Here is a 13,653-nt window from a genome sequence, read left to right on the forward strand (position 1 = left end):
GGCACAGTACGATATAACTCGTAGTTGGCGTCCTAGAACGAAATCTACGAGTTATCTCGTAGTTATCAGTCAGCGTGGTAATCTGGACTCTTCTATTGCGCTAGATATATTTGATCATGAATATTTTTGAAATGCCTCTCCCTAGTCTAACTTAAATATTAAAACTGTTTTTATATCTTTTGATAGAGATAGGCACATTGATCCCATTTCAAAAGTCAATTGGTTTGTCATGAGAAATTTATTACTGTTATTGAATGGCACCTCTACACCAATATTTCAGTCAACATGGGGATACCGAGTTGGCAATACATCAAGATATACAGGAATGGTTGGAGATTTAAAATCTGGTGAAGCTGAAATTGGAGGTATGTTTAATTGTTTAATTATATATTCCGTACTCATGTCTGCATAAATATATTCTTTACTCATTCTTTCGTTTTACAACATGGGCTATTATGAATTTATAAAATAAACTTCACATTTTATGTGGTATTAAGACAGAAAAACTTGGCAACGCGGCACAGAGTAAGCTAATAGCGATTTATTACCACCTAATTTTAACTCGCAAATACTTGAGATATAGTGAAAAATACATTTCTAAAAGTATCTAGAAAGTGATATTAGAAATATCATTCATCAGAACTTTAGTACTGTGGTAAAAAAAGAAGTAAAACTGGGCGTATGTACATATTTGTCGACCTCAAATTGTAAGGTTAATAGCTAACGCATTAGGAAACACCTTAGCGATAAAAAGCACGCCTTTACAGAAAAAGAAGATCTACCAAGGATGGCAAAATCACGTACCAGATAGACCATGTCTCGGTCGGACAAAAATATCAACAGAACATCACAAAAGTCAGGAGCATGACATGGGTGAACTGTGGTTCTGACCAAATTTGGGTAAGAATAAATTTAGTAGTAGGAGAGGAAAAAGAAAAGCGAGCTCAAAAAGAAAAAGCGTTCCGAGATACGACAACAGCAAACTAAAGGATGAAGACTGTCACGATACTAAAATATTTCTTTATTGATAGTACAGAGGACGTATCTGTAATATATTTCTTTGCAACAATCTGATCGATACTTTCATGCTCTCTGATCGATACGTTCAGGTAATTCGCGGTCATGGTATAAGCAACGCTGGTTCTAACCGTTGGAAGAAGTTGTCTTTTTTTACAGCAGGGAAAATGTGTGTTCCCTTAAAGTAATATCCTATCTAAATCCTATCTAATCTAAAGGTTTTTACACCTAGATTGGTAACTAATTTCAACTACTCTTTAGATGTTTTACTGATGATGGACAGACTGAACCGAAAACGTTTTGAAGATATTTGTAATCATTCTGGATACATTTTAAATATTTTCGTAATCAAAAAAATATATTATCATACATTAGAAGTTTTTATTTCACTGTAAGTTTATGCAAACTATGATATACATTCAACCACCGGAATTTTCCCTTTTTATTTTGTTTTTTAAAACTAAAGAAGTTAAGGAGGAGTGTAGAGATCTAGCGAGAACAAAATCCAAAGCAAGACTTATCTAATCATAATGAAGATAATGAACCCAACTACATAGAAAAATGAAGAGAGTTTAAGAAAAGATGCAAAACATTTTACCGACAGTACAGTGAAAAAAAAATCCAGGATATCGAAGAAAAGTTCTGAAACAAAGAAATTAGGTCTTTCTACCAGGATGCTAAAACAATTAAACGCTTAATGGAGTGGCGTTCTAGATTTTAATTACGTAGAGACAGTGTAGACACGTTGGATGGATGCCGCAAAGAGGGTTACAACCAACTGGATTTAGACGACACAAAATCGGGAGCATTGGATGGATGCTATGTACACTAGTGCTTGCTACAGGTTATGTGATGATGATTTGTTTTTCATTTCTTTAAATCCAATAAGTTAGAGCTTGCGCTTCTCTATTGACGTATCATTAACATATTTGGAATGAATATAGTTGGTTTTAAAAGGCCCTTGCGGAAATGTGATTGGTTTCTAAACAAGAAATGCAATGTCATATATTTTTATTTGCATATATTTTATACATTTTGTGTTTAGTTTTATTATATTTATTATTGGATATTGAAATTTTAAAATGGGGATTTACGCATATTTGATATTACAATAGAGTCTCACAAACCCAGCTTAATGTGGACCCCATTGCGGCAGAGTTATCGAGAATATTACAAAGAATAGACGCATGTGCGCCTATATTCTTTGATAATAGGTTTAAACATGACAAAAAATTCTCACATAGATTATAATGATGTATTTAGCAAATCCGCCACAGAAGACAATAATTTTAATTTAAATCGATATAAACATTTTTAAAGTATTATACACAATTTAACACCAGCACGTACAATATACTGTAACAACATTAAACAAACAAAAAATAAACAACGGAAAGAAGAACAAAAACGTACCGTGCATACGGTAAACAGAAATCAAATTATGTAAACACGAAGAATAATTACTTTACTTTAAAAAAATTTATTATCGATGTTTGTTTTTGAAACACTGAATGTCCGTTGCTGAACGATGCAAATTGATGCTCAAAATCTTTCCAACAGATTTAAGTCACTCACTGAATCTTTTTCGGTCATCATCCTCAATCACTTCTTCTTCATCCTCATCTGCACTGACTATGTATAAAGTATATTATAGTATGTTCTCGATTGAAAATGACTCAGAAATATGTGAGCGCGACGGAAGAGGGAAATAACTGTCCACCATGGGATTTACCGGGCGGGTCTTGACCTTGAGTGGCAATACGTAACGAAACTCAGCCGAGACTGCTGAGTTATTTATTTATTTATTTATTTATTTATTAACGGGATACCACCCAATTCAATATATACACAAAGTATTACAAAAGTATTATCTAGTGATACAATAATTACAAAGATATAGCAAATATGTATGAAAAGAATTGGCGATGCAGCCATATAGAAAAAAAAACAAATATTAAAACTATATAAAGCACATAGCATATACAAATCACATAAAATTACAAAATTTTTTTTAAACACATTCTACAGACATTTTCCGAAGCGCACAGCAACAAATCAAAGTCTATTCTATTTCCATTTAGAATGATTCTACTCAGTGGAGAATGCCTACCAAAGTTAGAGCGATGAAATTTAATTGCAAAATTATGAGATGTTCTAGTAACTCTAGAGGGAACATTAAAGTCGATTAGAGACAGTAGATCATTGCAATTAATTTTTGAATTCAGTAGTTTATGAAGAAACAAAACATCAGTATACATCCGTCTGGAAGATAGCCTAGGAAGGTTTAATGTATTTCTAATTTCTGAGTAGGAATGGTCGCTTAAAGGTTTGTGTAATTTAAAACTTAAGTACCTAGAATTTATTTTGGACTTTTTCAAGCTTGGCTATATGAACTTCATAAGTGGGTGACCAAACGACTGAGCAATACTCAAGAACAGATCTTACTAGGGAAATGTAAATCAGTCTGATGGAATTAATGTTATGTAAACATCTAGAGGTTCTAATAATGAAGCCTAACATTTTAAATGCCTGGTTATTCACATAATCAAAATGAGCGCAAAAATTTAGTTTGGAATCTAATTGAACACCTAGATCTCTTACAGTTGAGACAGCCTTCAGTGATTCTTCAGCTAATTTGTAATTATAAAAGACGTTGTTAATTCTTCTACAGAAACTAATAAAGTGACATTTTCCAACATTAATGCTCATTTGGTTCCAATTGCACCATGCCATAATTTTGTTAATATCAATTTGGAGTTTTTCACAATCTGAGACGTCTTCGACAATTCTATAGATTTTTAAATCATCAGCAAATAGCAAAAATTTAGAGTTAATTTGAGATTTAATGTCATTAACAAATATATTAAAAAGGAAAGGTCCTAAGTGGCTTCCTTGTGGAACACCAGATGTTACGGAGATCTCACTAGATTGAAAGTGTTTAATTTTAACAAGTTGTATTCTGCTAGTTAGGTAACTACATAACCAGTTATACAGATTGCCTGTAAATCCAATAGTTTTAAGCTTGTTACACAACAATTTATGATTCACAGTGTCAAATGCTTTGGAGAAATCTGTATAAATAGCATCCACCTGTAGTCTCCTTTCCAAAGCATCAGATATGTATTGCGTGAAAAGTAAAAGATTTGTCGAAGTTGATCTACCTGAAAGAAAACCATGTTGCTCTTCAATTAGTACATTGCATAAAGGTGTTTTAATAGAGTCACATATTATAATCTCTAGTATTTTAGGAATAGAAGAAAGAATGCTTATTGGTCTGTAGTTAGCTATGTTACTCCTGTCACCTGATTTATGAATAGGAACAATAAAACTAGATTTCCACAAACTTGGACAAATACCTGAATCAAGTGAATGAGAAAACAGAAAATATAAGGGATGGGTTAAAGTACATCTACATTTTTTTAATAGTATGGGTGGAATTCCATCTGGCCCTGAGCCCTTATAAATGTCCAAATTGGCTAATTTTTCAAATATGATTTCAATAGATACATTACAAGAATTTAGACTCTCTGTTTTCTCATACTCTAAGATGGGCTGTATTAAATCATCATCATTTGCTCTGTAAATATTTTGAAAGCATTGCGCAAAGCTATTACCGATATCCGCACCATTATTAAGCATTGTGTTTCCAAAAAACATTGTGTTTGGTAGACCATTATTTTTGCGTTTGCTGTTAACAAAATTCCAAAAGTGCTTTACGTTTGAACTAATTCTAGATTCAGTTTGACTTATTGAGGGCCAGTTTGTGAGATTTAACTGTATTAAAATAATAAAAAAACTGATAATACAAAATAATCCTAAGATTTAAAAATCTGTTTATAACGCTGTATTATTTTCATTGTAGGAACCGCGGCTTTCTTCACCATTGACAGAATAGACATCATCGAATATATAGCACCCAGTGCACCCACACACATAAGATTCTTGTTTAGAGCTCCTCCTCTATCATATGTCTCCAATGTATTTACGTTGCCTTTTGATTCTTATGTTTGGTACGGTTGCTTTGGATTGATACCCCTTGTATTCATTGCAGGTATGTATTTTAATGCTATATAGAAATATTGAATGTAATAATACACGCTGGATAAAATGGAACACAAACACATTGATATTGATTAATTCAGCATTGATTTCTGAATATTTGTCCAGAATTTTATTTTCATTATTTCCTCCTGATATTCTAGAAGATAAAATTATTTTTACGGAATTTATTCCTGGTCCACAAATCAAGGTTACCTAAGGTTACCCCAAAGATGGTGTTAAAGGTGAGAAACTTGACCTCAGAGTTTTTTGTTCCAGAGTTGCAACCGGAAGTACTATTTTGAAGTGGGCGAAATGGTACAAGCGATATATTATTGGATGCACCTTAACAAGACGAGAACAAATATATACTTCTGGTTAAAAAATTAGGGCACAAACTACTTAAAATTAGTGAAATCGTATATTAATTGACGCAAAGTTACACAAAGAGTTCAAATATCAACTTCCGGTCACGTTGAGTGAAAACCTAGGACTGACGAAGTCCAATTGTTTGTATTGTAATAGTATTTCACAGAATTATTGAAAGACTGGTGTTGATAGACTATGTGTGGACGAGACCACTAACTCACCATTATTGAATGGCGTCCTTAGCGAGGAAATCTTTCCAAAATCTTGTAAGCGGGAGGAAAAACAAACGCTCTAGCATTATCACGTTTTCTTTTTACATCTGTGCCTAATAATAACATACTGCTCGTTCTATCTGATGCTGTACCGAATATGGTGAAAGCAGAACAAAATTTAAAAATATTATATCCAAAGTTAATGCTTGTTTAACCCATGGAATAAACAGAGTTGCGGAAGAACTAGGACAAAAATTCCTCTAGTTAACAGTTTATTAGCAAACGTCAAAAAAATATACCTGAAATCACCTGTATGAATTCAATATTATAGGGAGATGCTTCTTGCTGTTCTTCTGCCACTGCAACCCATTTTAAGCCGATGGAACACATTTTTGGAAGCAACTAATTTCTATGCTGATCATCTTTTCATTAAAATGAAAAACAGCATTAACATTTTAACGGATGATAGTTGCCAATTATTAACAGCAACTGTCGTTCATAAAATTAAACTACAGTTTTGTTCACAAAACTGTTACCCAAATATTACCAAATTGTCACTGATAGATAGTACATCGTTAATAAAAGAATTTGAATGATGGTGTCAACACGTCAAAGGTAATATTGGAAAGGAGATTTTACAAAATTTTAAAGCAACCATGGAAAAACAATGGTTCCGAGGTTGTTCCTGAAGTAGTTCAAGTACTAAGTGGGACATTTTTCGATCGATTTAATTTAGAACCAAATATTATATGTAGTAAATTTAAAAATGTCCCAGTTACATCAGTTGAATATTAAATTAAATTATTTTTCATTTACAAATATATGTACACAGATAGAAGCCATAAGCTTTTGATAGAAAATTTTATACAGCATATAATTCCACAATTCGAAGGGTTTGCCGGGTAACTCTCTTAGACACCAGAATCACTAGAATACACTGGCAGAGGCATGACGGCGCTACGATCCACTGTTAATACCTGTGAAAAAGACATATAATTTATTTTATAAAAATGAAACTAAAATATGATGCGTTTATACACCCACCCACGCCGAGGAAAAAAAATAATCTGGTTTAAAGGTGGACGGATCGATCAATACTCGATCCGACGAGGAGAAGAAAGTGACTAATCAATACTTAGTCACGGTACGGCTCGGTCTTAGATCAATACTCTTAGATTATGTTCGGGAGCTGCTAATAGATCAATAATCTAGTAAAAGCGGTTGGACTTCAGTCAATACCCTAGGGCCAGTGAAGTTGTTTCCAGATCAATACTCTAATAAAACTCCCAGGACGGTTAGTCAGTGGTCAATACGCAAAGACCCGGTGGACTTCCCACCAGATCAGTACTCTGGCTCGATCGAATCTCTTGCGGCGGGCGTTGTTTTATACCGTTTACGGTCTTCCACCCCCAGCGCGCATCGATGGAAGTGGAAGTTAGCGGAGAAGAGTGTGTACTTACATAGCGCTGATAAGCCGGCGGCGATAGCTGGTGATGATATCGTTACAAAGTAATATCATTTATTCGCACAAATACTTTTAATATTTAATTACATAAACTTAGTTTGTAAACGGCATGGAAACATGGACGTTAAGAGTACCTTCCAAAATAAGTTGAAGGCCTTCGAAATGTGGACGTTGCGGAGAATGTTCCACATACCATGGACAGATAGGGCGAGAAACGAGGAAGTCTTAAGAAAGGCAAATACTGAGAGAGAACTACTCAATTTGATCAAGGTACAAAAAATTGGATACCTCGGCCATATTCTGAGAGGAAAAAAATACGCAATCCCTCAACCAATCATCCAGGGAAAGATTGAAGGCAAGAGAGGAGTAGGTCGCAAACAAATATCGCGGCTATGGAACATAAAGAACTGGGACAGTCATAAATAACACTGGCGATCTTTTGCATGCCGCAAAAAACAGCCGTCTGGCCTTAAGATAATTCGCCAACGCACTATAGGTGCACGACACTATAAGAAGAAGAAGTTTGTAAAACAAATAAATGTTAATTACTATAACATATGAAGATATTGAAATTATTTTTGTAAATAAAATGGATACTACTTTCTGAGATGTTTATATATATATATATATATATATATATATATATATATATATATATATATATATATATATTATAATTATATATGTATTATAATTACATGAATATTTTCTGGATAAACATTCATATTTTTGTGTAAAATACTGCATATTTATGCGCATATTTCATGAGTTTTTATGCATTAAAATGATGTTTTTTAGTTTACATAATAGTAAAGTGGGAATGGTATGACCCCGTATTCAAAGAAAGGGTAGCAGAAACCCACTCAAACACCATAATGCCTTTAAGACCAGGATTTTTCGACGTGTTAGTCATGGAACTAGGAGCAATAACCCAGCAAGGCACTGATACCGAACCGAAAAGTGTTTCTGGAAGAATTGCCACAGTTTTCACTTTCATAGCTTTTATGTTCTTGTACACTGCATACGCCGCTAATATAGTGGCTATTTTACAAAGCACGACGGAGAGTATAAAAACTTTGGAGGATTTGCTACATTCCAGGATAAGTTTGGGTGTGGAAGATATTGTTTACGCACATTATTACTTCCAGGTAAGTTTTCGTATTTGGATCTATAGAGTTATTTCAAATTCACATCTTACTTACGAAGATTTCAACACTGTTATTGTTTAGATATACGGTATCCTAAACTCTTGCTCTTTGACTTCTATATCCTCTGATGCTTCCGATCTTACCCCAATCACTCCTGACCACTTTTTGATTGGATGGTCAATGGAATCAATTCCAGAAATTGACCTTACAGATGTCAATCCCGGTAAACTTCATCAGTTTCAAAGACTCCAGCAGATTCGTCAGCATTTTTGGCGGCGATGGACTTTAGAATATATATCAGAACTGCAGAGCCGACAAAAGTGGAAGGTACAAATGCCAAACATTCAGCTTGGAGATTTAGTCCTTATAAAGGATAAGGGACATTACCCGTTAAATTGGTTGATGGGTCGGGTTCATTCTCTTCATCCTAATCCAGATGGTGTAACCAGAGTGGTTATTCTTCGCACTACTAAGGGTCTTACCCAGAGAGCAGTACCAATATGTCTGCTTCCTATAGACACAGTGTAGTGATAACTGATGAACTATATCAAAGTGTTTACTATTTTTTTAAACTTTATTACTGCTTTAAATGTTTAGTTTTTAACAATTTGATTTGATTATATTTTTTTAAAAGTTTTGTGCCATTTCAAGGGGGTCAGTACGTTAAATATTTGTTAAAATATATTGATACGGCACTCTTTATGTCACTCGTGCGCGTACTGTCCCAGCACCATTATTAACACGTCCTCTCAAGCCATCAAAGGGACAACATGTACTGCAAAAACAGTGAAAAAAAAATTAAAGTTAAATCAGTTTTAGTTTGTCCATTACTACAATAAAATTCGAAACTAAAGTCTCTAGGAGCATTCCCTGTGTAATCGCTCCATATTTATGGTCCTTCGATCCGGACATGGACCTGATTGTCTTCGCATAATTCAAACAGTTTCTGTACTAGTTCTTTAGCGGTATAATAACCAATTTATTAACAAAAGTATATTATTTACTTTCAGACTGCGGAGGAACCAGTACGAAAGGCTATATATCAACAAAAAGTGGCACCCAAAGGACAAAAAGCAAACTTCATGGACATTTATGAAGGAATATCTAAAGTACAAAAAGGATTTTTTGCTTTTCACGTTGAACTTTCGTCTGGATACAAAGTTATTGCTGATACGTTCCAGGAAAACGAGAAGTGCGGCCTGAAAACAATTGAATTCATGAATATGTTAGAACCTTGGGTCTCGATAAGGAAACGATCTGCTTACAAGGAGGTCATTAAAGTAGGGTATGTAACTCAATGTATTTATATTATTATTACCAGATTTATATTTCGGAAATACATATAACATGGTGAGTTCTGGTCATCTAGGAGGCCGACTTTCCTTTAACCAAAATGTATGTTGTAGGCCACCACTATTGTTGCTTTTTCCCATTTCTCCAAGAGTTTCATCTCTCTCAAGGATATGTCATCTACAAAAATTATAGGGTATCTTCCTTTGTCCTTCAATTTTAGTTGCGTTCATCGTTTATATCTTGTTTAATGAAAGGAGGCGGTTAATATTCTGACTGTGATTCCTGTTATGATAGCCTTCCATGGACATTTTCGTCGATTTTGCATTACTATTATGTTTATATCTTCATGAAAATATTATTGTATACTATGCCGATCAAGTACTTAATATCTTTAAATATGTTCCAACGTTTTGTTTTAGTTTACGAAAAATTCTTGAAGTAGGAGTTCAACGGAGAGACGTAAATCGATTCTATAGTAATAAACCAGTCTGCCAGAATAAAGGAAGTAACTTCGGGAGTGCTGGACTTATAGACTGTTATTCAGCATTCTTAATATATGGAATAGGAATTATTTTCAGTATTTTTCTTATGGTAATTGAAATAGTGGTACAGAAAAGACTCCAAACGCGTGAATCTAGCGCTCAAAGTGACGTTTACGTATCCCCTGTAGAATCTTATGCAGAATAAGAAGATGTAGGCGTAGTACAATACCAAAGATGCACTTTAAGAAAAAGCAAAAAACGGCACATTTGGAGAACACGAAAATATAGTTTATAAAACTTGGAATTTTAACACCATAATTGGTACAAATAAAACGATACATAGATCTTAAGTATTTTATTTTCTTCTATTTAATTTTAGTGTTCCTTTTACTGAGATTTATTGTATTGTAATGATTTATTAGAAAAAGAATATATTTAAAACGACATAGGATAATAATATCCCAGAAACACCTTCTCGAAATTTGAATAGTGGAAGTAACTCTAGAGAAAAGGTTCAACATTGTTACCAAACTTATTATTTTTATTTGACTTGGCGTCTTTTTAGCATTTGAAAAATGTGCTAAGACAAACCAATTTGGACGAATTAATTTAAATGGCAGCTTACTATTGTTATGGAGAATAAGCTACAATTTTACTTTTAAATAAGTTTATTTTAAAGTTCAAAACATTAATAACCAAACATTATTAATGCTTTGTATTTTGAGAAAGATTTTAGAAGTGGAAATCGAAACGCTAAAATAAACTTATTTCAAAGTATAATTGTCGCTTATTTTAAAAGGATAAAGGCAAAAAGGAATGAACAAATTATGTTGTATTGAGTGCTAAATTCTATATTATGTCTAGGTGCAAGTTTGGCAGTTTGCTGCAAGAAGAACATATGCTGCTACAGATTGTTCTGAGGGTTACATTTTGACTCTTATTATTTAGTAATAAATAAGAGATGAATTTTGTTCCCAACATTTCCACAAAATCTATTATAATTTATTATTACTACAGTTATTTCGGTATAGTACCTTTTAATTTATTAGTTTTTATAGATTCTAGTAAAGATAGCTTTGGATCTTTATTTTAAATATGGAGCATTTAAAAGTGGTCATCAAAAGAATGATTATCATCTAGAAGGTGAAGTGAGTGTATAATCTATTTTTCTATTATTGAAAGCTCTTTTGTGTTCTGCTATATGTTTGATAAAGACTCTACCAGTTTGACCGATGTAAGTTTTTGGCGGTCACCACATGTAAGTTTGAGTACAAGACTGTTTAAGTGATTTTTTGGTTCTTGTTGTTCTTAATATATTTGTTTAAGTTATTGATATTCCTTGTCTTTTTATGTGTTTGGATATTTTTGTTGATATTTTGCCTGTATATATAATCTAGCAGGAGGTACTGCGTTTTTCTCTAGTAGTGGAAAGACTAATTTCAGGGCTTTCTTATGTAGTTTTTAGTTTCATAATAAAGTTCCGAAATTAGCACCTTCTGCTCGATTACATATACAGGTAAGATATCAACAAAAATAGCCAAATACATAAAAAAGAAAAGAATAACACCAGCTTTCAGAACAAACAACAACTTAAGCAAATCACAAAATATTTCGAAGTATTAAGAAGAATTAAGAAAAAGGAGTTGCAAGGAAAATAAAATAAAAAAAATTGTGATTGTGCGCGGAGAAGAATACGCAAACTTGGGACTTATAAGCCAAGGTAAAGTATAGGGCAAGAATATGAGATTACGAAGAAGAAGATCTAATGAAAAACTTAAAAGAATTTTATGTCATACTAGTTTATTATTGTGCTTTTATTGCTTAGTTACCAACTACGTAATATTGTACTTTATGCCCGCGCGGGCATAAAGTGTACTTTATGGCCCGCACGGGCGTTCTAATAATTTATGATTGAAACTGTAATAAATCTAATAAAATACTCTAATAAATTGTCACCACTCTAATAAATGCTGTCACCATTGTAGAAGACGTCTGTCTCAATATCCTTATCAATGCATCTACAATTCTTAGGGGATACTTATCCCTGCGAGCGGGGCAAGGCTTACTGGTTCCACTAGTCTGGACTGACTGGTTCCGCCCTCGCGGATTTACAAGAGGGTAGGGAGATTTTTGGGAGGAAGGGGATTAAGGACTTCTCGGTCTCAGGTCCTGCAAAGAGTGAGAGGCTATGGGCTTACGTTAGAAGCCGGAGCACTGCATAAGCGGAAATGTGTATCTCTTCTAGTCTCTACCTGTAACGGCCGGGAATAACAAAAAAAACAAATTTCGAGTTTACAATGTATTAAATAGACTGTACACTACAAAATATCAGTTATGACCAATAATGTTTCGATAAGGCGCGAATGGAGACGAGAAGAGACAAAGCAAGGAATTAAAGGGCAGACAATTCCGTATCATTAGATATACCTTGGGTTAGTATATAGATCTTAGTTACCTTCGCGTATTTAGGCTCTAGCTAATGAATACGCCTCCAGTCCTACAGGGATTCGAGATCCGTCAGTTTTTAAGAAGTCAAAACGGCGCGCTGTCGCGAATCGACTCTCCAGATACCGGCACTTCTACGTCACACTATCCCGTCGAGTTAAATAGCGCGCTCACTGGCTGCGTATCGTCCGATCTCCCGTACTTCTCGCGTGGGGCGCTCTAGAGTGCCAACTTCCCACTAGTCCCCGCTGGCCCGCTTGTTCGGTTTTTTATGAGCCCGTATTCTCAATTTTCAGTCGTGGTACCAAGGTCGCGTTATTGTTTTTTTTGCTGACCGGGTCCCCGTGTTATTTTCCAGCGGAGGTCTATGTTTTTTAAACGTGATTTAAACAACCGTGGTGGCCTGATATTTGAGACTCGTGTAATACATTTAAACTGGGTCGAGTTTTCAATCTTTGTGTAATGTAAAATGTTTACATTAAATATGTTACTTACTAGCTATGAATTTATTTGTTCTTTAATCAATTTGGAATATGTAATAATTTCTTAAATAATTATTACTCTTTACTAGGCTAATTATCCCTTAATTTTTCCTTCTTTATTTCCTTGCTATGTTTACATTACAGCGTAAAGATACAAACAAAAAGATAACTTATTAGAAACATCTTTATTTAACATTTCAAAACATTATTTAGAATTCACATAAAACTGGCAATTCTGATTCTGAACAAATTTATTTGTAGATGCAATAACGAACTAGTATGACATAAAAGTTAGTATGAACTGCGGGTATTAATAGATGTATATGCCCTCGGACGACTTGGCGACACGATGGCCTCTGGCCCGAGGTTTCGTAACATCGTCGCCCTCTGGACATAAACATCTATTTAATACCCTTGGTACATAAATAACTATTCTACAGTAATTCTAAAATTATTAAGAAATTTATAAATTTCCTCAATATTTTTCTCATCGAGCTAATTAAAGAAAAATATAATATGTGGTTTCTTTGGTTTGCAAATTCGTGTTAATCATAACCTTGAATTACCACCGGACTTGATAGCATATTGGAAAATTTATCTACATTGAATCATATATCTGATAAAAAGAGAAAAATAGTGTAGTTAAAATTAATTAATGGTATTATTTCCATCATAGTTATTTAAAAAAGTTCGAATATTGGA

At 33.8% G+C, this 13,653-nt stretch overlaps 1 protein-coding gene across 1 annotated transcript in view; it reads left to right on the top strand.

Moving 5' to 3' along the window:
* LOC140433622 (uncharacterized) overlaps positions 1-13,653 on the top strand; it is a 46,426-nt gene that overhangs the window by 11,851 nt on the left and 20,922 nt on the right. The window contains exons 4-8 of the mRNA XM_072521604.1: positions 187-365; positions 4,880-5,068; positions 7,900-8,249; positions 9,260-9,534; positions 9,962-10,220. Of these exons, the coding sequence (XP_072377705.1) occupies positions 187-365; positions 4,880-5,068; positions 7,900-8,249; positions 9,260-9,534; positions 9,962-10,220 (1,252 nt within the window). The remainder of the gene's footprint in view (positions 1-186; positions 366-4,879; positions 5,069-7,899; positions 8,250-9,259; positions 9,535-9,961; positions 10,221-13,653) is intronic.

This window comes from Diabrotica undecimpunctata, chromosome 2 (genome assembly GCF_040954645.1).
Source record: "Diabrotica undecimpunctata isolate CICGRU chromosome 2, icDiaUnde3, whole genome shotgun sequence".
In the NCBI taxonomy this organism is placed as follows: domain Eukaryota; kingdom Metazoa; phylum Arthropoda; class Insecta; order Coleoptera; family Chrysomelidae; genus Diabrotica; species Diabrotica undecimpunctata.